General features: G+C 36.2%; 2 protein-coding genes across 5 annotated transcripts; both read left to right on the plus strand.

The window, feature by feature from the left end:
- The first annotated feature begins 2,302 nt into the window (after positions 1–2,302).
- LOC104239350 (protoporphyrinogen oxidase, mitochondrial) lies at positions 2,303–11,744 on the plus strand. 2 transcript variants are annotated; one of them, XM_009793969.1, is made up of 19 exons: positions 2,303–2,402; positions 2,495–2,534; positions 3,402–3,537; positions 3,661–3,726; positions 3,905–3,955; positions 4,083–4,139; positions 5,087–5,157; positions 5,918–5,954; positions 6,093–6,158; positions 6,402–6,442; positions 6,721–6,853; positions 7,320–7,499; positions 7,672–7,746; positions 8,093–8,216; positions 8,296–8,404; positions 8,511–8,585; positions 8,687–8,793; positions 11,060–11,194; positions 11,396–11,744. In XM_009793969.1, exons 1-18 carry the CDS (start codon positions 2,372–2,374, stop codon positions 11,173–11,175), a joined length of 1,515 nt encoding a protein of 504 aa, XP_009792271.1. In that variant the 5' UTR covers positions 2,303–2,371; the 3' UTR covers positions 11,176–11,194; positions 11,396–11,744. The 2 variants fall into 2 exon arrangements, with proteins under 2 accessions (XP_009792271.1, XP_009792272.1); XM_009793970.2 differs by having other exon boundaries at positions 11,436–11,523.
- A 2,978-nt stretch (positions 11,745–14,722) lies between these two features.
- LOC104239349 (uncharacterized) lies at positions 14,723–20,769 on the plus strand. 3 transcript variants are annotated; one of them, XM_009793968.2, is made up of 10 exons: positions 14,756–14,962; positions 15,691–15,745; positions 15,942–16,710; positions 17,097–18,256; positions 18,358–18,643; positions 18,751–18,975; positions 19,288–19,461; positions 19,853–20,044; positions 20,131–20,244; positions 20,335–20,769. In XM_009793968.2, the coding sequence occupies exons 3-10, from the start codon at positions 15,991–15,993 to the stop codon at positions 20,662–20,664; spliced, it is 3,201 nt and encodes a 1,066-aa protein (XP_009792270.1). In that variant the 5' UTR covers positions 14,756–14,962; positions 15,691–15,745; positions 15,942–15,990; the 3' UTR covers positions 20,665–20,769. The 3 variants fall into 3 exon arrangements, with proteins under 3 accessions (XP_009792268.1, XP_009792270.1, XP_009792269.1); XM_009793966.2 differs by lacking the exon at positions 15,691–15,745 and having other exon boundaries at positions 14,723–14,962; XM_009793967.2 differs by lacking the exon at positions 15,691–15,745 and having other exon boundaries at positions 14,756–15,119.
- The last annotated feature ends 110 nt before the right edge of the window (positions 20,770–20,879 follow it).

Below are 20,879 nucleotides of genomic sequence, written 5' to 3' on the forward strand. Positions count from 1 at the left end.
TACTCCTCTTATCATTTCTTCTTTTGGACAGTTAGACAGTTTATATATCTTAATTTATAGTTGTAAACGCTCATGATTTAGTGACACCCCGATGTTTGGGACTCATTTTCGTATTTTATATTATTTATATTTAGAGTTGGTTTAGTTTATCAGGAATTAAATTATTGGAAATATTTTATTAAATTCTTATAATCAAATTAGTAGTAATATTTTGGGAATAGGCTTGCCTTGTAATAGGATAAGCGCCATCATGATCATGGTGAGATTTTGGGTCGTGACACTAGGTGGTGGAGATGGAGTACGATGATTCCGTTGAACAAAAACAAAGGTGATATCCAGAATTGTAATAACTATAGGGGCATCAAGTTACTAAGTCATACCATGAAAGTTTATGAGAGCATGGTTGAAGGAAGGGTAAGCAGGGCGGTGTCTATATCAGAAAATCAGTTCGGCTTCAAACCGGGTCGTTCTACTAGAAAAGCTATCCACCTTATAGGAGGTTAGTGGACCAGTACAAGGATATGAAGAGGAATTTGCACATAGTATTTATTGACCTAGAGAAAGCGTACGACAAGGTCCCTCGGGACGTTCTTTGGAGATGCCTGGAGGTGACAGGTGCGTCGGGATCTTACATTAGGGTGATAAAGGATATGTATGATGGAGCTAAGACTCGGGTTAAGCTTATGGGAGGTGACTCAGAGCTTTTTCCTGTGGTTATGTGGTTACACCGGGGATCTGCACTTAGCTCATTCTTATTTTTCCTGGCGATGAACGCACTAATACACCATATTCAATGGGATGTGTCATGATGTATGTTATTCGCTGATGATATAATTCTAATTGATGAGACGCGAGGCGACGTTAATGAGAGACTAGAGGTATGGAGGCAGGCCTTGGAGTCTAAAGGTTTAAAGTTGAGTAGGATTAAGACGTAATATCTGGAGTGTAAGTTCAACGACGTAACTAAGGAAGCAGACGTGGAAGTGAGGCTTGACTCATAAGTCACCCCCAAGAGAGAAAGTTTCATTTATCTAGGGGGATAGGGAGATCGACGAGGATATGATGCATCGCATTGGAGTGGGGTGGATGAAATGGATGTTAGCGTCTGAAGTCCTGTGTGATAAGAACGTGCCATCTAAACTTAAAGGTTAGTTCTATAAAGTCGTGGTTAGACCGTCCATGTTGAATGGGACTAAATGTTGGCAAGTCAAGAATTCATATATCCTGAAGATGAAAGTAGCAGAAATGAGGATGTTGAGATGGATGCGCGGGCACACTAGGCTCGAAAAGATTAGGAATGAAGATATTCGGGAAAGGGTGGGCGCGACTCCTATGGACGACAAGATGTGAGAAGCGGTGCTTAAATGATTCGGGCACGTGCGGAGGAGAAGCCTAGATGCCCCGGTTAGGAGGTGTGAGCGGTTGACTTTGGTAGGTATGAGAGGAAGTAGATAACGTCTAAGAAGTATTGGGGCGAGGTGATCAGACAGGACATAGCGCGACTTCAGATATCCGAGGACATGGCTCTTGATAGGAAGGTGTGGAGGTCGAGCATTAGGATTGTAGGTTAGGGGGTAATCGATCGTTTTTCCTATTTGTACCGGCTAGTCTGACAACTGCTAGCGGCTTATGTTGTGTTCATACTATTTTTTTTCTTTTTCTTTCGTTGTCCATAGTATTGATATTGCCCTTCCATTTATTCGTTGTCTCTTACGATGCTGATATTATTTTTCTGGATGTTGTTACGGATTTATTGTCTCTTTTCATTATCTTGAATCGAGGGTCTTTCGGAAACCGTCTCAGGGGTAACGTCTGTGTACATTCTACTTTCCTCATACCCCATTAGTGGAATTCCCGAATAAGACTTAGAGGTCGTTTGGTAGAGTGCATAACACAAAATAATGCTTGCATTAGTTTTGTGTATTAGTAATACCTTGTTTAGTACACTTTTTCAACCTATGTATTACTAATACAAGCATTAGTTATACATCCTATTTGGTATTATCCTGTGTATAGCTAATGCATAGCAAAACCATAGTATTAGTAATACCAAAGCTATCAATGCATGCATTAGTATGTCTAAAGACCAAATTGTCCTTAAGTCCCTTAAAACTAAAAAATATAGAGGGCATTTTTGTAAACAACTAATTTTTTTTTTAAAATTATGCAATGCATTTTAGTTTTTAATACACCGCATCAAACAATGTATAAAAAAAAATCTCTGCATAACTAATGCTTGCATTATTAACACATGCATTACTAATACACCATATTCAACATTATTCTTATACAATCTACCAAACGACCCCTTATAGTATGAGCTACTTCAGCTCGTGTTCACTTCCCATTTGGAGATTATCGAAACCAGGATATGGCTCCTTCTGCCGGAGAAGATAAACACAGTAAATCTCTCTTTCCCTTCTCATACCATATAATTTCATTTGTAATTTATACTCCAAGCAAAATTGAAGGAAAAAATATTCTTTTTCTGTAGGTTCTGCGAAGAGAGTCGCAGTCATTGGTGCAGGCGTCAGGTTTGTTGATTTTACAATTCTGTTTCAAATTTGCTTCTGTAGCTTTTGCAATTGTTTTATTCTCTTTCAGATTTCATTTCTGTTGCTTTTGCAATTGGTCTATTCTCTTTCAAATTTTGCATCTGTAGCTTTTGCAATTGTTATATTCCGTAAATTACTCTTGTCTTGCATGTTCTGCTGTTCTAGTTCCTGCAATTGTTCCATCTCATGAGTTAAATTTACCTAGTTTTACTGATAATTAAAGAAAAAGTTTATTTTACCGAGTTTTACTAATCTTTTGTCATTGCTCATGGATAATATAGCTAAGAATGCAAGTTTATGTTCATTCAAACTTCAAAGTTATTTAGTTTTACGATATAATTAGATGCCTCATATTTGATAATTAATTGAAGCGATGTTGACAGATCATATTGCTGTTGAACCTCTTTTGGTAGTAAATTATAAAAGGTTTAGTTTTTATAGATTGATGCTGTAAATTAACATTCAGATAAATTAAGAGACGACGCATGAGTTTAGTAACCCAACCCTGTTACAATCGGTTAAAGACACTGAACAAATTTTGTATATGGTCAATGGATATAACTTAGCTGAAACACCAATCTTAAGTCGGTAATTTTAGAGGTAACATGTTTCACTTCAAAGTAAACATTTCTTTTCTAAAAACCATGGTAGAGTAAATCGAGGCCTTTCATTATGACAGAATGAGGTCATTAGTTTTTTTAAATGTTATTGTTGAGTTCTATTTCTTGAGGTTAAAATGGTGTTGCAATATAATGTGTTATCATTTTCTAATTTTTGTTTTCCTTTTTGATCCTTTACTTTTCAAGTTATTCTTTCAAGATGCCGCTAACTTATTTCGTATTCAAGTGGGCTTGCTGCAGCATACAAGTTGAAAATCCATGGCTTGAATGTGACAGTATTTGAAGCAGAAGGGAAAGCTGGAGGGAAGTTACGTAGCGTGAGCCAAGATGGCCTGATATGGGATGAAGGGGCAAATACTATGGTCTGTTAATTCCTACTTTTCCATTTAAATTCTGTGAATGTCAGTGGACTTTCGGATTCTTTGTTTCCAACTTAGATATTCTGTTCTGATGATAGTAAAGAAGTGGCTTTTGACATTCTGCAGACTGAAAGTGAAGGTGATGTTACATTTTTGATTGATTCTCTTGGACTCCGAGAAAAGCAACAATTTGTAAGGTTTTCTGCTTTTTTGTGTCATTACCTCATAAAAGAAGTCTTTGGTTCATTTTTTGTCCTATTGGATAAGCTATAGAACATCGAAAGCTTTGACGAATTTAGACTTCAAGCTCAGGTTCTATATGGGCTAAATTTGAATGCCTGAACTGCTTCTCCAATCTTTCTCTGTGCAGCCACTTTCACAAAACAAGCGCTACATTGCCAGAAATGGTACTCCTGTACTGGTAAGATTGGTCCATGGCAAGCTTAACTGCATGTTCCTGCACTGCTCAGTGTCACTTCCATTCTTCTGATATGGTTCTTTTGGAGTTTTATGATTAATCATGTCCTAAGCTTGATTTTTAATTTCAGTTACCTTCAAATCCAATTGATCTGATCAAAAGCAATTTTCTTTCCACTGGATCAAAGGTATGTTGGTCATCCAACTTTTCTGATTTAGATACAGATTTTGCCATGTTCATGTTTGTCTTTCAAATTGCTCCTTTGAGAAGTATCTGTGAAACATCATATGTGGCTCGATGTGAGTTGCAATTGCATATCCTCAAGTCTTGTTAACCCTGTTTGAGCCATGAGTTGATCTTTACCATAGCTCAGCTAGAGTCGTGCGCCAAAATTTATTTCTTGTATTAAGCAATAAAACTTCTGTATAGATCCCTTCAACTGCCTGTAAAATGCAGTTTAAATTCTTTGTTGTCGTACTATTTTTTCTTTTAGAGTTTCTAGTTATTTCAAAATAAAAGATCGTAAACTGCCTGCAAAATTATTAAGAAGTTTAATAATTGTAACTTTGGCTTCATTAAAATTGTAACTTTGGCAATTTAGCCTATGTACCTTTAGGTGATCATTTCTATCAATCAACAGTTTGTTGAGGTAAATACAGTTGGGGCTTTTGATTAATCTAGGAAATATCATGAAATGTTTCGTCTCGAAAAATGGTTTATCCAGTTAGGTGATTTCTTGACATGTAGACCTAAATATCAGTGAACTAATGTGGTTGGTCTAAGTGATTTAGACACACTACTTCTGGATAGAGTATCATATTCCGAATATATTGGTTTCTGAAGTTCGGATTCAACCTTGGAAGTTTTCTTTTGGAGTTCAAAATAGTATATAGCTTTTTGCTGAGTAGAGGAACACCCGCAGCCCATAACAGCTTGAATTCAATGTGTGTCATCACGTCGGACGTAAAGTAATTATTAACAGTGAATAATGCACTGAAGACCTTGATAAAAATGTATAACCATCTGTACATTCGTTTTTCATCTTTATATCTCATTTCTTTTTTCTATTCTTTTGTAAGCAATGATGGTTATTTTTCAAGCATATTGTCTTATAAAATATCTTCATAACTGCAGCTTCAGATGCTTCTGGAACCAATATTATGGAAGAATAAAAAGCTCTCCCAGGTGTCTGACTCACATGAAAGGTATATGACGCGGTTCAACCTCTCCATGAAATTCCATGCTTTTCTGATGCTACTTTATTTCATGTTTAATAGTTCTTTTGTTGGGAAATCTTGGAGGTCCAAAGCTTTTAATAATTGTGTAGTAGATACTTGCTATTCTCGATAATCAAAAAATTAAATTTGCATGTGAATTTCAATTTGAGTTCTCAAATTGTAGAGCATCTGTCAATTCCACACTTTCGGTTTTAGTTTGCAGACTGAAACTGGTTTCCTCTGTCCAATTTTTGTGTTAGTTTCAATGTATAAGATTGTCCATATTGCAGCACCCAGAAGTCAATTGCTGTCAAATTTGGGACATGTTACCACCCCATTCTGGCCTCATATACATTTCAATGGTCTTCAGCCTACTGCTTATATATTTCACTCTGCTGAGTTTACAGCTTTTATGATCAGATGATGTGTTGGAATTCAAAGGAATTTTTTTCTCTCTAAATGCACAAGATATTCTACCTGAGCTAGTATTGTGCATGCGCTTTCTATTATTCAGTCCTCTTGAAATCTAGCCTCTCCCCGTTGTTATAGCAGCAATTCTGCATGGACATGTTATCTGTTTCATAATCTACATGCTGATGGTGATTTTCTTATTAGCTGCATCAGATTCGCATGCTCTTGCACGTAGTGATAAGTACATTTTCTTTGTCCAGTATGCCTTCTCAATCTCCAAATAAATCATATAGGCAAGTTAAATTGACCTGGTTGTGCTTTTTCGTATTATATGCAGTGTCAGTGGATTCTTCCAGCGTCATTTTGGAAAGGAGGTCTTTCCTCACCTTTGATTGACTTTATCTCTATGTTCCTCGAATCTTCTGACAGTCCATCACAAAAGAAAATCTTGCTAACTTTAATTTAAGATCAGCTATACATGAACATCCATTTGTTTATTTGTTACCTGCTAGGTTGTTGACTATCTAATTGACCCTTTTGTTGCTGGAACGTGTGGTGGTGATCCTGACTCGCTTTCAGTGAGTATTCATTTATATCACTTGTTTGTCCATCCTATATTTCTTTGAACAAACATCAGAGGATAAGATAATGAGGTCAATATACCTTTGTATAGTTACTCAAGTATAAAAAGTAAAATGGGGGAGGACAATTTAAACTTGGTATCTAGCTAGTTTGTTTCATGAGCCATATATTAAGATCATGACTTTTTATCTGACATCATTATTGCTATGACTCAATTTCATCTCTTCCTTCTGATACAGATGCACCATTCATTTCCAGAGTTGTGGAATTTAGAGAAAAGGTATGTACTTCCAAATTTCCGCCATCACATGGGCTGGCAATCATTCTCCTTGCTTTCTTGTCCTACAGTTGCATGGGTGCTACTGTAAAATTCTTAATTTTTTTTCTTATAATTGTGGTGTCCGAGCCAACTTTTAGCACCTCGACTAAGATACCTCCTACCTCCCACCAGCAGAGGACTAATATAAAATCGTTGTGTTCATTGAGAATGCAGTTTGTTGAGAAATTCATTTTATCATGCAAATAGCCCTCTTATGGCACTTTGTCAATACTTGCTAGGTTTGGCTCAGTCATACTTGGAGCTATTCGATCTAAGTTATCCCCTAAAAATGAAAAGAAGCAAGGGCCACCCAAAACTTCAGCAAATAAGAAGCGCCAGCGGGGATCTTTTTCCTTTTTGGGCGGAATGCAAGTAAGTATACGTTAGTTCTCTTTTTCCTCATGCATTGAAGGTAAAGGGCAGAAAATTTAAACGATCATAACCCCATTTTTTATGCATCATGTATCATCTGAGCGCCGCCCATCCATTTGGCGCCAGAGATGACTCGTCTAAAATTACAACATGAACTTCAGACACTAGTTCTGAGTTGCATTTCTTGCCCCTGTTTGCGTGATTTCTTACATTTAAGCATAAGAGGTAGGTATAAGGGATGATATACCAAACTTGACTACTTCGACCCAATTCTCTTAGTCTTTTTCAATGGGCGTTGTTATTCATAAAAAAATTATTCTTAATGATAATCTATAATTCTTTGGGTGAGAGCTAGATAAAATGAGCAGTCAACTACTGTCATCACTGATGTCTTTTAGAACCTTGATCCTATGATTTCTGTTAGTCATCTTTCATGTTATTGTTATCTCATCCAAATGCTTTGCAGACACTTACTGATGCAATATGCAAAGATCTCAGAGAAGATGAACTTAGACTAAACTCTAGAGTTCTGGAATTATCTTGTAGCTGTACTGAGGACTCTGCGATAGATAGCTGGTCAATTATTTCTGCCTCTCCACACAAAAGGCAATCAGAAGAAGAATCATTTGATGCTGTAATTATGACGGTGAGAAACTGGAATGATTGAGTCCTTGTATTTGCTTTTGTACAACTAGCTTCACTCAAGCTCAGTCTCATGACATGTGATTGCTCAATTCTTGTGATGACGGACTCACAAATACCTGAGTCCAGTGCAGATGTCAAATGTTGCCGTTATTGACTAAGCTTCTGTAAATTAGGCCCCACTCTGTGATGTTAAGAGTATGAAGATTGCTAAGAGAGGAAATCCATTTCTACTCAACTTTATTCCTGAGGTTTGTGCTTGTGTGGCTTTTTGGTGTTAACGTATAGTATAGACATTCTTGTTTTGTGAAATTAACCTCTTTTCGACAAATCAAAATGTGTTTCCACATGGTAACGCACTTATTTCCCCAGTTAATGCTTTGAAAAGTGAACATGCAAGGTAAGTCGGTCTCATTTCCAAGAGGAAAAAGGTGCACAAGCACTATCTACTTGGACTCCTATTTTCCTTCGTTGTGTCTTGAGAAGAGATTATATGAAGGACTAAATCTGAAGCTATATGTTATGTACTGTGTATATATGTATGAACTGTTATGTTCATTGGCACTGTTGCGGTCTAGCTGACCATATGATGTGCAGGTTGATTATGTACCGCTATCTGTTGTTATAACCACATTTAAGAGGGAAAACGTAAAGTATCCCCTTGAGGGTTTTGGGGTTCTTGTACCTTCCAAGGAGCAACAACATGGTCTCAAGACACTAGGTAATGCGTACGTATTAGATTAAAAATTATATAGGCAACTGGAAACTGTTGTCCCTCATTACTTCTGAACTGCATGCAGGCACCCTCTTCTCTTCTATGATGTTTCCAGATCGGGCACCAAACAATGTTTATCTCTATACTACTTTTGTTGGTGGAAGCCGAAATAGAGAACTTGCAAAAGCCTCAAGGTTTCTAAACTTTTTCAATTTTGTTGTAATCTGCTCTACTTTATTCCTACTACACGTTAATGATGATGTTTCGGCATGTAAAATTGCTATATTCCTGTATTCACAGGACTGAGCTGAAAGAGATAGTAACTTCTGACCTTAAGCAGCTGTTGGGTGCTGAGGGAGAGCCAACATATGTGAAGTACGTGAATTCCTAGTATATAGCTGACGTAATTCAGCATATGTAGGCTTTGGTTTTAGAAGGTTGAGATTCTGAAATGCTGGCTATTTCTTTAATTGTAGTCATCTATACTGGAGTAAAGCATTTCCATTGTACGGGCATAACTATGATTCAGTCCTAGATGCAATTGACAAAATGGAGAAAAATCTTCCTGGATTATTCTATGCAGGTAAAACTTCTATTTTCTTTCTTTGAAATAGCATCTTCCATTTTTTCCCCGTTGATGCAGCTTCTTTTTGACGAGGAAGGTTCACACTGTACTCTCTGCTAGAGGTGATGTATCATGTAACCTATAACTTAGTAAAAGCTAAGTATGTTCATAGAATTCTTTAGCCTAGCATATGCCGCCTTCATATTGATTTACTTGGCAAGAAAGCTGAAGCAGACTTTCCACTGATCTTAGTCCCCAGTTTAAAAAAAAGTTATTGCCGCACTACTTTAACATTGAAGGATTGCGTATAGGTGTTCCTAACACGCAACGGAAGATAATAACAATCCTAGGTAGATCTTTTCGTGTTTAAAATTTATTTACATGTCAAAGATCGGATCTAAGACGTACCTGGTGAAGAGAGTCTCGTTTCAAAATTTCTTCGATAGTGCGAAGACTCTATGTCTATCCACACCGAAACTGATCCTTGCTATCAACTCTTTGATCAATGAAACCCGCGAACAAATTGAACGAAAAACTTGTGCTGAAATTTTTCTCAAAAATCTCAACTCAAATTAGAAGAACAAGAAACACTTTTCTTGTAACTGTATTTTCTCTCTTGGCTTTGTATTGCAATTTCACTTTCACAAAGTGGTTTTTCTTTTCAAGAAAATTATATGGCAAATTTTTTCCATCACCCTTTATGTAGCATCACCTATAAACCCTTTTCCTATTTGGTTGAGGTAATGATTTACTTAGGGTAAAAATTTATTCCAAAAATAAACTTATGGAATTTTCCATTGGAGAAACGTATATACCATTCCTAATCGGAAACGTGCGTCGGCTTGTCCTTTAAGGACGTTCCAATTCAATTCCAAATCGGATTGGATTGTGAAAATTAACTAATATTTTATATTAAAAAATATCAATCCCATTCTTAATGGGTTTGAGCTAATCTCACGTCCACTTTTGGACTTTGTTATCCATTCCAATTCTAAATTGGATTTCCAAATAAATTTTTATTAATATACTATATGCACACTTTGTGCAAATAAATATTAATTATATATATCACATATATATTTTAACCAAGAGATATAATTTATTCTATTCCAAATAGAAAACTTCAATTCGTTCACAATATTAATTATAATCTCTGTGCTAGCAAAGAGTATAATAATATTTCATTTGGACTAATAACTAAATCTATTTGACTAATTAAATTCCTTAATTTAATTATCAAATAATAAGTTAATTAATCCTTTAGCAAAGATCAGAATACTCGTTAGTATGCGACCCCACAGGTTCAATACTAAATCGGTAGTAAATTGATCACATCAATATACTAATCAAGGGTGGCGTCTAGCAACACTCCCTAACAACCGGATAGCATGAAGTATACAATTTACTCTCAAGAACCAGTAGAAGAATAATGTAGTAATTCCTTCTGTCCTTATAGCTCTGGATCACCCTAGGATATGGTTCAACTGTCAAATCCTAATAGGCGACCAACTATGTGTTCATGTCAAATATAATCGACTATTGAATGACCTAAGAAACTCATTTTTTCTTTCATTCAATTGCCCTGACCAAGGTCTTAGTTTGGTCATTTATAATTCATCACAACATGGAGCTTAAACTCATTACCAAGGGTTGACAGATTCCATCTTGATCAATCACTAATTCTACAAGTATTTAATCATACCCAATATCCTTTTCAACTATCGCCCTAGGGCCATAGGTGTCTAGTATCAAAGCACAATAAATAACTTGTCAATTACTGTGACGATCTCAGGTCAAAGGAAATTTTTACATCACATTCTTCAAGAAAATATCCTATTGACAGTTTATGGTAATTCTAACCATTAGGAATTATCCAATGAGTCGGTTCAATGATCATATCTCTATATGCATCATCTATCTATGTGATTTAGTTAATGAGATCAACTAATCTTTATCCATAAAGACGATCACATAAATATTGATCTAACCGGATTACTAATGTCCAAATTAATAATCCTACGATCAAGAACAAATTTAGATTAAATTATAAGAAACTTTACTCTCATTATCATAATCTCCATCACGATGACAAGTCTCAAAATTTAATCAAGGACCTTATCAAGTTAATCAAACAATTAAAAATAACTATGATAAAAGAATATCAAATGCCATATATTTTTATATCAAATAATGTTCACAAAAATATGTTCAAATCATCAAATATGATATTGGATCTAGGGCATATCTACTATATCTCTAACAAACATGTCTCCTGTAATGCTAGGTAACCACAGGGGGGGATTGTCAGTTGGCAAAGCATTATCTTCTGGATGCAATGCAGCTGATCTTGTTATATCATATCTTGAATCCGTCTCAACTGACTCCAAAAGACATTGCTGAAATCTATTTTCTCATGCAGGTAATACTTCATCTCCCTCTCGTTCTTTCTGTCACTAGTTCTACTACATCTGCTGTAGCTGAAACAAAATTTTCCCTTTTCCCCACCACATTCTCTATTTCTCTGTCGAATTTGAGTGTAAGTTGCCTGTGTCCAGATTTTTGACACTTCTTAAATGCTGATTGCTAATTGCATCTCAATCCAAACACTCATTTCCTGCAGCTTTCTAGATTGCTAAAATCGCTTAACTTTATCGCACAAGGTGCAACTTTGACATGTAGCGGAACTTTGACATGTAGCCCACGACACAGCTCAAGCCGCAAATCAGTCCTTCACGGGGAGTTGCATTTCTGCAAAAGGCTCCCCAGACATGGTGACACACTTGTTCTATAGCTCTTACTGATAGATGTGCTGAATCTTCAGCATATTAAAACATAGGCCCTTTTGGCTGCTTTTGTCTCTGATGAAATTTGTAAAATGGTTCCTACCTTCCCCCCCTGCGAGTTGCCTTCTTAACTCTGCGACCATGTTTGTCAATATTTAATCCTACCTCCTCATTATTTTGTGACCATCTAGTTATTATTCATAAAGGTCGGGCACGGTTTATAAAAAAGTGTGGTTCGTGGTATACAACAACAACGATGACCCAGTATAATCTCACAAGTGGGGTCTGGGGAGGGTAATATGTACGCAGACCTTACCCCTACCCCGAAGGGTAGAGAAGCTGTTTCCAGGAGACCCTCGGCTCAATTAACCAACTCTCATGATTTAGTCCTGAATGGTCTAATGGTGAGTGATGAGCTTACTTGCGTGCCAACAGCTAATCTATAGATACTCAAAATTACCCTCTTTAAGCTCGCAAGTTCCTTTGAAGTATGTTCCAATTTAAGAGCAATAACTACTCCCGTCGTTCACTTTTACTTAACATGTATACTAAAAATAGATTTTCATTTTTACTTGTAACTTTACGAGAGGAAGACAATTTTTTTTTCTCTTGTTATATCCACAGTATTTGTTACTCATTTCAAATTATTTTCTTCAAATCTAATAAAATATGCATAAATTAATATGAGTATCATAGTAAATTATGCATTTCATTTATTATTTTTTAAGGAGTGTGAAAAGTCAAAAGTGAACAGACTACTAAGTATTTCGTGGTTTTCAATAAAGGCATGGTCTGTGTAACACGTGACTCCAAAATCGAGATAAAATGGTCCTCCTAGTAATTAGCGAAAATGAAAAGGAGATTATTAGTAGCAGTTTTGTCTTCTGCCCACTTGGGGACCTTGGTATTTGAATAATTTAGTTATTAAGCATTCACTTTTCGTGTTTATTTAAAAAGGAAGAAGATAATATATTGATAATATCTAAAAATTAGATATGTTAATACATTTGATTTTGGTATTTTATACGAGGACGGTCCTAAATCTATTTGTCTTTTGAAACAAATTAGAGGTTCTTTGAACAAGAGTTTTTCTAAATCTCTAAACAAGGTTATTTTGTACACTGTAGAGTATTGCTCCCTCGTGAACTGAATATTCAATAAAAAGATGAAATATATCATACGAATATTGACACCTTTTGATTCCAATTATTTAACGTACCACCCAAATTTCACAAGTAAGTTTTATAAATCTATAAAGTCGGTGGAAACGTCCAAAACCAAATAAATTACAATCCTAGGCATACCCCACTCTCATCATCAATAAGTTCATTCCACTTCTTGATTTAAAAATATTTAAATTTGCTCTTGCGTTTTCTTGAATTGAGTAATTTTGTCTACTGTTACACTCGTCTAAACGGCCTTTTTATCCTCAGAAAATTGGGGTAAGGTCTCCGTACATACTATCCTTTCCAAACCTCATGATATGGGATAAGACTGGGTATGTTGTTGTTGCTACATTCGTCGTCTAATCTTATTTTTGTCATTAGAAAAAAGTAAACAAATTTGCGAACGACAATTGTATGAATGAAATTGATGGTAAATTGAGCAATTTCGAATAATAAATGGGCAAATTAAAACCTTTTCTCTTCCATCTTTGTGGACCTTCAGCTAGAGGTGGGCATATATCGGGTAAAACCGATAACCCGAACCGTTAATTCTTTGTTGGGTTATCGGTATTGAGTTATTGGGTTAACGGGTCGGTAACAGGTTAATTTTTTTTTTATTGGGTTATTGGTTCGGGCTCGGTTTGCATTTTTGTTATTGGGTAAAAATCGATAACCCAATAAGAATGATGTAATTTACTAATTTACCCTTAAGTATATACTAGGGTTATTTATTTTCCTAATTCCCTCTTCACTTTTCAGTCTTCACTCTAATCGTTTATTTTCCTAAATAAAGTATATAATTTACCATAATACTCATATTAATTTGTCCATAGTCTTAATAGATTGGAAAATGAGTAATTAATACTAAGGGCAAAACAGAAAAAATAAATTATTTTTTTCTTTATATGTGAAAAGTGATCAGTCAAAATAAAAATTTATTTTTAGTAAACGTGACAATTAAAAGTGAACGGAAGATTATTTGTTTATTTGTTATCATTGTATGTTGTGATTACAGCTTCTACTTTTGGACAAACGTAAAAAGCCATTTAATGTTAAAACCCAAATGAATAAAGTAGTTAAAGAACACGACACCCACCTACCCTCCTTCACTCTATCTTTGTTTTTTTTTTTTTCCATTTTTTTAATTACTCCCTTCGTCTTATGTTATCAATCGTGGTAATTAAAAATAGTCATATCAAATTATTTGTCACTTTAAAAGCTTAAGACAAATTGATTATCTTTTTCCTTTTTTACCCTTAGTACTAATTATCCGTGAAAGACTACAAACACCTCAATTATGGATAACTTTGTTCAAATACTAATGAAGAAAGATTAAATATTAAGACATGAATAAGAGTAAAGTAGTCAAAATCTCATCCTAATTAATTTTTTTAAGGAATGTGTGCAAGAGAATCATGACAGATAATATGAGACGAAGGGAGTACTACTTATTATTACCTCTATCCTAATCTATGTGACATAATTCGATGTACGACAGTCAAACTATTTAATTTTCGGTATAAATGCAAACATAAAACTTTCAACATCAGCAACAATATAATTCTACAAGTGAGGTCTGGGGAGAGTAGTGTGCAAGCAGAGGCGGAATTAGAATTTTTACGCGACGGGGCCATATTATTCTGCTCAACCAGTGTTTAGTATTCAGGGTGCCAGCTGCTTTATATTAACCATTTTCAAGGTATATATATATATATATATATATATTCGGTTGAAGTTTACGGGATCCAGTGATCTCTCACTCATACACATCGGTGTGCCTACCTTACCCCTACCCTGAATGTAGAGAAGTTATTTCTGATCAATGGAAAACATAAAAACTTTCAAAGTTTTTAAAATAAAACTTACATATCACTTAATAATTAATAAAATTATATAAAAAATTATTATAAGTCACGTAAAAAATTTCAATCAAAGAAGAACTCGACTTCAATTAATAATTGTGTTACATAAAGTGAATAGAGGGAGTAGTTATTAGTATACTAATTTAATTCCCATTATCAATAGGAAAAAGACATTCTTTTCTCTGCTCACTCTGCACTTCTCACTCACAGACTCAAGAACTCAAAACAACCCCACCTGTGCTTTTTGGTTGTTTTACTCATATTGTCTCTCACGGGCTCATGACTGATTAATCATTTATCCTTTTGCTGTGTAAAGACAACCATCTTGGCCTTCCTTTTTCTCACATTCCTTTGATTTTCTGGTGTTGTGTTCTATGTAAGTCTAAACTTTCTCATTTTTCCAGTGAAAATCTTGATATTAATGGAGACATTTTTTAGTTGTTACTACCTCCTTGCTGTTTAGTCTTTTTTTCTTAGTCCGAGCTGGGGTTACTCTCATTTGGCTCTGTTAGTTTGCCAGTCTGCTACTTCAGGTGTTCACTCTCTGTCCAATATGCTTTTATTGTTTCTGTGGTGACAAAAGTCTTGTAGAGGACATCTGATTTTCCTTCTATTGTTTGTTTGCTCTTCTTTCCTTAGATTGATTTTCTTATTCTGCAACATTTTTTTTTTTCCTGTCTAAGATCTTGTGTGTAGTACTTAATGTGCTCTAAAATGTGGTTAATTTACTTAAGCATTCAAAAGTTAGAATTATGAAGTCATTGGGAACTGATTTGTGAAGGAGAAAGAGGCGTTGCTTGGACATAGAGCATGTGCAAGCATAAGGACTGTTAATGAATAACTCGAGTTTCTAAGTATAAAAGGGCAGTCCGGTGCACAAAGTATCCCGCCTTCACGCCAGGGCCGGATGTAGTGCTTTACCGACAGGTTCAATTGAACTCATAACTTTCGACGCAGAGCAAAAATTTATATGTAAAAATTCATTAAAATTGCAAAAATAGTAGGTATAACCCATAACTTTAGAAATACAATGGGTTCAATGCTAAAACCCTTAAAAGTTGAACCCATAGGGTTTAAATCTTGGATCCGCCTCTGGTCACGCAGGGTTTGAGGAAGGGCTGCGCTGCAAGGTGGTGTGATGTAGGCAGCCTATCCTTATGTAAGTATTAATGTCTGATTCCACGGCTCAAATATGTGAAATCATTTAATTCTAGAAGTTCTACTAACTTGAAAATGCTACTTGGTTCAATTGCAATGTGCATGTGGGAAAAGGATAGAATGAAATTAGTCTAAATTTGGAATCTTTTGCTCTTATAATACAGCTTGAAGAGGTGTTTGGTATTCATTTTGTGCAGGCCTATATTGCTCAATTGAAGACCATTCTTTATCTGTGTTTCTAAAATCATGGTTTTGGGATTGAAGGGCAGAACTAGGAATAGCCCCTCAGTTCAAGTCGAATATCTAATCCATATTAAGGAGATTAAACCTTGGCCACCGTCGCATTCATTGAGAACGCTCCGTGCTGTTCTAATCGAATGGGAACACGAAGATAAGCACTCTGGATCTACTAATCAAGTTGTTCCATCGTCGGGAACTGGTTCTGGTATTGGTGACGGGAGAATTGAATTCAATGAGTCATTTAGACTTCCCGTGACACTACTAAGAGAAACTTCGCTTAAAGGTGGAGACGGAAACGCGTTCCAAAAGAATTGCGTAGAATTCCACTTGTATGAACCCCGGCGTGATAAGACCGTGAAAGGTCAACTTTTAGGAACTGCGATCATTGACTTGGCAGATTATGGTGTTGTTAGAGAGAGTTTGAGCATATGTCCCCCTATTAACTGCAAGCGAACTTATAGGAACACAGCACAGCCTCTTCTTTTCCTGAAAATTCAGATAGGTGAGAGGAGTCGTGTGAGGTCATCCTTGAGGGACAAGTTAAAAAGAGAAGCTTCAATGGACCGAAATGGTTCTCTTTCTAGATTACTGAGTGAAGAATATGCTGACGAAGCTGAGTTTGCTTCATACACTGATGATGATGATGATGATGTTTCCTCGCATTTATCAGTGCCTGTTTCTTCTTCAACTAACGAATCAAACTATGGTTCACCCCCTCAAGAAGAGGTATAGTGCTTACTTTTCTATCAATATCCCTCTTTTGTGCATTCATTTATATCTGAATGGTATTCTTCCTTTATGTTACTTCCAAAATGCATGACATAAGTCCTTTTGCAGCAATTTTGCATTCACTACATACTATGCATGGGCGGAGCCAGGGGGCGGAAGGGGGTTCATATATGTAGTAGATGTCGAATCCCCTTAACTTCTTTGTATGTTTACTTCTTTATAGTTATATAAGATGCAATGTCCACTGCCACGGCATGCATTTTAAATCAAATGCACTCTGCACAAGTTTGCATCTTTGTAACATTTGGTGATTGTATTATATTGTTTTTCCAATGTTATGAATATCTCAGCTAGTTTGATAGCCAGCTAGCATATGGTTGCAGGATAGATCCGAGGGAGTAAAAAGTAGCCCTCGACGAGATGAAGACGAAAATGTCCTTGATTATAAGAAAAGGCTTGCAAATATGGACGAGACGCCAGAGACAAAATCTCTACCTAGTTTGAATGGAAGTTTGTCGCACTCCTCAACTGATTTGTCCTCTGATCTGGCTTGGATTTCAAAGAAAATTGGTGGTTGTAGTAGCATTCAGTATTCGACATCAAATGTGAGTGATATAACTGAGGAGACACAGAATGCCTGCATGATAATCAAACAGGACAAGCAAGTACAATGTATGGAACAAATACCGGTCAATGGCGAAAGTGTTAATGAACAATCCAGTCGGCAGAACTCAGATCCAGCTGAAAAAGCCTGTCCTATTCCGCATATCACAGATGATAACAATAACTTTGTGAGCACAGTTAGTAATTTCTCCGATAGTGAAATTGAAGAGAACACTTCCACTCCACCTGTAAATTCGCTGTGTGATGATGCAAGAGCTGCGGTTACCAAAAATGGTTCTGTTGATGGTGAAAACAGTGAGGGTTATCAGCAAAATGAACAAGGAAAAGAACCTATGGAAGATGAAGGGCAATGCAAAAACGATGAGTCAATCAGTTGCTATTCAGAAGAGGATACTGTAAAACATGATTTGAAGGAAACTCATGCAATTTCTGCTTACAGGGACAGTTCCGGAGCAAAGAGTAGTACCCCCGATAATGAGATATTAAAGCATGTAATGTCAGTCAGGTCATCACCAGAATCAAATAGGGGTGACGGATCTGTCGGAAGTAATCAGCTTTTAGTACAAGACACTCTGAAAAGTGCTCGAGGTTTTTCAAGCAATGAGAGAAAAGATCAAAAAGCGAGTCCAAGGGACACAACAAACATTCTTTTGGAAAGCAAAATCCATAAGTTGGAGCAAAGAGTAAAGATGCTTGAAGGAGAATTGAGAGAAGCTGCTGCTATTGAAGTTGGCCTTTACTCAGTTGTTGCTGAGCATGGATGTTCCATGAATAAGGTCCATGCTCCGGCAAGACGCCTGTCCAGGTTCTATCTACATGCATGTAAAGAAACCTCCGTATTGAAAAGGGGAAGTGCTGCTAAAAGTGCTATTTCTGGAATATATTTGATTGCAAAAGCATGTGGACATGATGTTGCTAGGTACTTTTCAGTTTAAGGTTTTGCGGAAGGAAGTTAAGCTACATGCACAAGACAGTTATTTGTTTTTCTTCTAGATATTCACTTATTTTTTCTGACCACAGGTTAACTTTCTGGCTATCAAATTCAGTGGTGCTGAGAGCAACTATAACCAAATTCCATGGGCAGCAGCAGTTACCTCTTTCTACTGAAACTATGCTTGGAAATTCTGTTGTCACGGACAAGAAGAAGTTTTCCCCACTTAAGTGGGAATCTCACTCTAGCAACGGTGTAGAAGATGATATTTGTGATAGTTTAGGCAATTGGAAGGACCCTGTTACATTTATAAGAGCACTTGAAAAAGCAGAGGCTTGGATATTCTCCCGCATCATTGAATCTATTTGGTGGCAGGTGCACAAAATGAATCTTAAAGATGTCATTTATTGCTTTTGAATCTGAAGAATCAGTAACCTATCAGCTAACTCAACTCTGTTTTATTCATTTATTTATTTCTTCAGACTCTCATTCCACATATGCAGTCTGGTGCTGCAACCGCAATCTGTAATAGCATGGGTTCCGAGATAAACAATGTTTGCAGTAAGACGTCTAGTTCAGGTGCTGAAGAGCATGTAAATTTTTCCTTGGATCTTTGGAAAAAAGCCTTGAAAGATGCCTGTGATAGGATTTGCCCTGTTCGAGCTGGCGGACACGAATGTGGCTGTTTGCGTTTGCTCTCTAAATTGGTACAGTCTGGCCCACCCTTCCTTCCATATTGTACATGCTCCTATTTACGTAATCATAACATGTTATTATCTGTCTTTGTTTCACTTCTCAAGAAAATTTGACTACTAATTAAGTAGTTGTTAGTTCATATACTAATTAGTGTCATATGTTAAAAAAGACTACCAAACACGAACTTCCTTGTACTGAAGAAAAGTAGATTTGCTTATGTTAGAACCAGCATTTCCTGTCTTTCTTTGGATGGGTTTAATGCAGTTCAAACTATGATATAGATTTTGGTCCATTTTGCTGCTGATAAATGTTCTTGAAACCAGATAATGGAACAATGTGTGGCTAGATTGGATGTAGCTATGTTCAATGCTATCCTTCGAGAGTCTGCTGATGAGATGCCTTCAGATCCTATATCAGATCCCATCAGTGATGCCGAGGTGCTTCCCATTCCAGCTGGAAAAGCTAGCTTTGGGGCAGGTGCACAACTGAAAAATGCGGTAAGGATCATGGTTGAACGTTTTCAATTAGTGTTCTAAAATGTAGATATGATTGTTAGTCTGCTGCTTACCTTGACGGGTTATTTTGCCATTTGTCACTTCTCTCCCCTATTACCCCAAGAAAACAAACATTTTTTTGTTCATAGCAGATGTGCCATACTAATATTTAGACTTCCTTATTTCCAGGTTTCCAAATCCGACCCTTCGCTCTCCTTTATTTTTCTTCCCTCATTCTTTTACCAATTTTTACACCATATTAATTTTCTTTTAAGTCACATTCTGCAAACTCTAAGATAGTATTTATCCGTTGATTATATATATATATATATATATATATATATATATATATATATATATGATGATGATGATTTTTAAATCACATTGATTGCAGATAGGGAATTGGTCTAGATGGCTCACTGACCTTGTTGGGAACTCACTACACGATGAAAATAGAGCAGATAATGATGATGATGGGAGTGAAGAATATGATACATCTTCCAAATCTTTCTATCTCCTCGACGCACTGAGTGATCTTATGATGCTTCCAAAGGATATGCTGTTAAGTAGGACAATAAGAAAAGAGGTTTGTCCTCAAAACCTTGAAAGCATCATGATTTTTGCAGCCCGAGTGCTTGTATTTTTCTTTCCCCTTATTTGTGCTCTCTACAGGTCTGTCCCACATTTGGTCCAATTATAATAAGAAGGGTTCTTAATGTTTTTGTCGCGGATGAGTTTTGCCCTGATCCAATACCTGAATGTGTACTTGAAGCTCTTAACACAGAGGTAAGCTCATCTCTTTGACTTTGTTCATTTTGTCATGCTAGAACCAAGTCTTTGTAAATCAGATTCTGCTTATGATATTTTTCTCATTAGGATCCTTTTGACGCGGAAGAAGATTCAGTCATGAGCTACCCCTGCACAGCAGCTCCTATAGCATATAAGCCACCTTCAACAGCTTCAGTGGATAGTCTATTAGGTGACATTAGTAGCCATTCTAAGCTGAGACGGATCGGATCTTCAGTGCTCAAGAAGTCATACACAAGCGATGATGAGCTCGATCAAATGGATATGAACTTCATCATTTCTGAGGGCATTGAAACTTCACCACTTGCAAAATCCAGTAGGATATTGAAAGGTAATGTTGATGGAAATGCTGTGAGGTATCAACTCCTTAGGGAGGTATGGATAAAGAGTGAATTATGATTTTGATCTGTAGTAATTATCTTTATAAAGTAAAAAGAATGTTTGCCTTCTTTTTACTTCTGTTAATAAATATTTGCAGCTAACGCAACTGCTGTATTCCTTCTCATTTTCTACCTTAAAACTAGAATATATCTTACGTATGAACAAGCTCAAAAATCTTCTGTCCGTTAGGAAGGAAATATTTATATTCTAGACTAAAAAATTCTTGAGGACCT

Source organism: Nicotiana sylvestris, chromosome 9 (genome assembly GCF_000393655.2).
Source record: "Nicotiana sylvestris chromosome 9, ASM39365v2, whole genome shotgun sequence".
Taxonomy (NCBI): domain Eukaryota; kingdom Viridiplantae; phylum Streptophyta; class Magnoliopsida; order Solanales; family Solanaceae; genus Nicotiana; species Nicotiana sylvestris.

Bases quoted from the DNA above. Each gene is read 5' to 3' on its own strand.
- LOC104239350 (XM_009793969.1), top strand. From the start codon at position 2,372: ATGGCTCCTTCTGCCGGAGAAGATAAACACA. The intron at 5,955-6,092 runs GTCTTTCCTCAC...GTTACCTGCTAG, and splicing joins AGCGTCATTTTGGAAAGGAG to GTTGTTGACTATCTAATTGA. The intron at 8,794-11,059 runs GTAAAACTTCTA...CTGTAATGCTAG, and splicing joins TCCTGGATTATTCTATGCAG to GTAACCACAGGGGGGGATTG.
- LOC104239349 (XM_009793966.2), top strand. From the start codon at position 15,991: ATGGTTTTGGGATTGAAGGGCAGAACTAGGAATAGCCCCTCAGTTCAA. The intron at 18,644-18,750 runs GTGCACAAAATG...TTATTTCTTCAG, and splicing joins TTGAATCTATTTGGTGGCAG to ACTCTCATTCCACATATGCA. The intron at 18,976-19,287 runs GTACAGTCTGGC...TCTTGAAACCAG, and splicing joins TGCGTTTGCTCTCTAAATTG to ATAATGGAACAATGTGTGGC.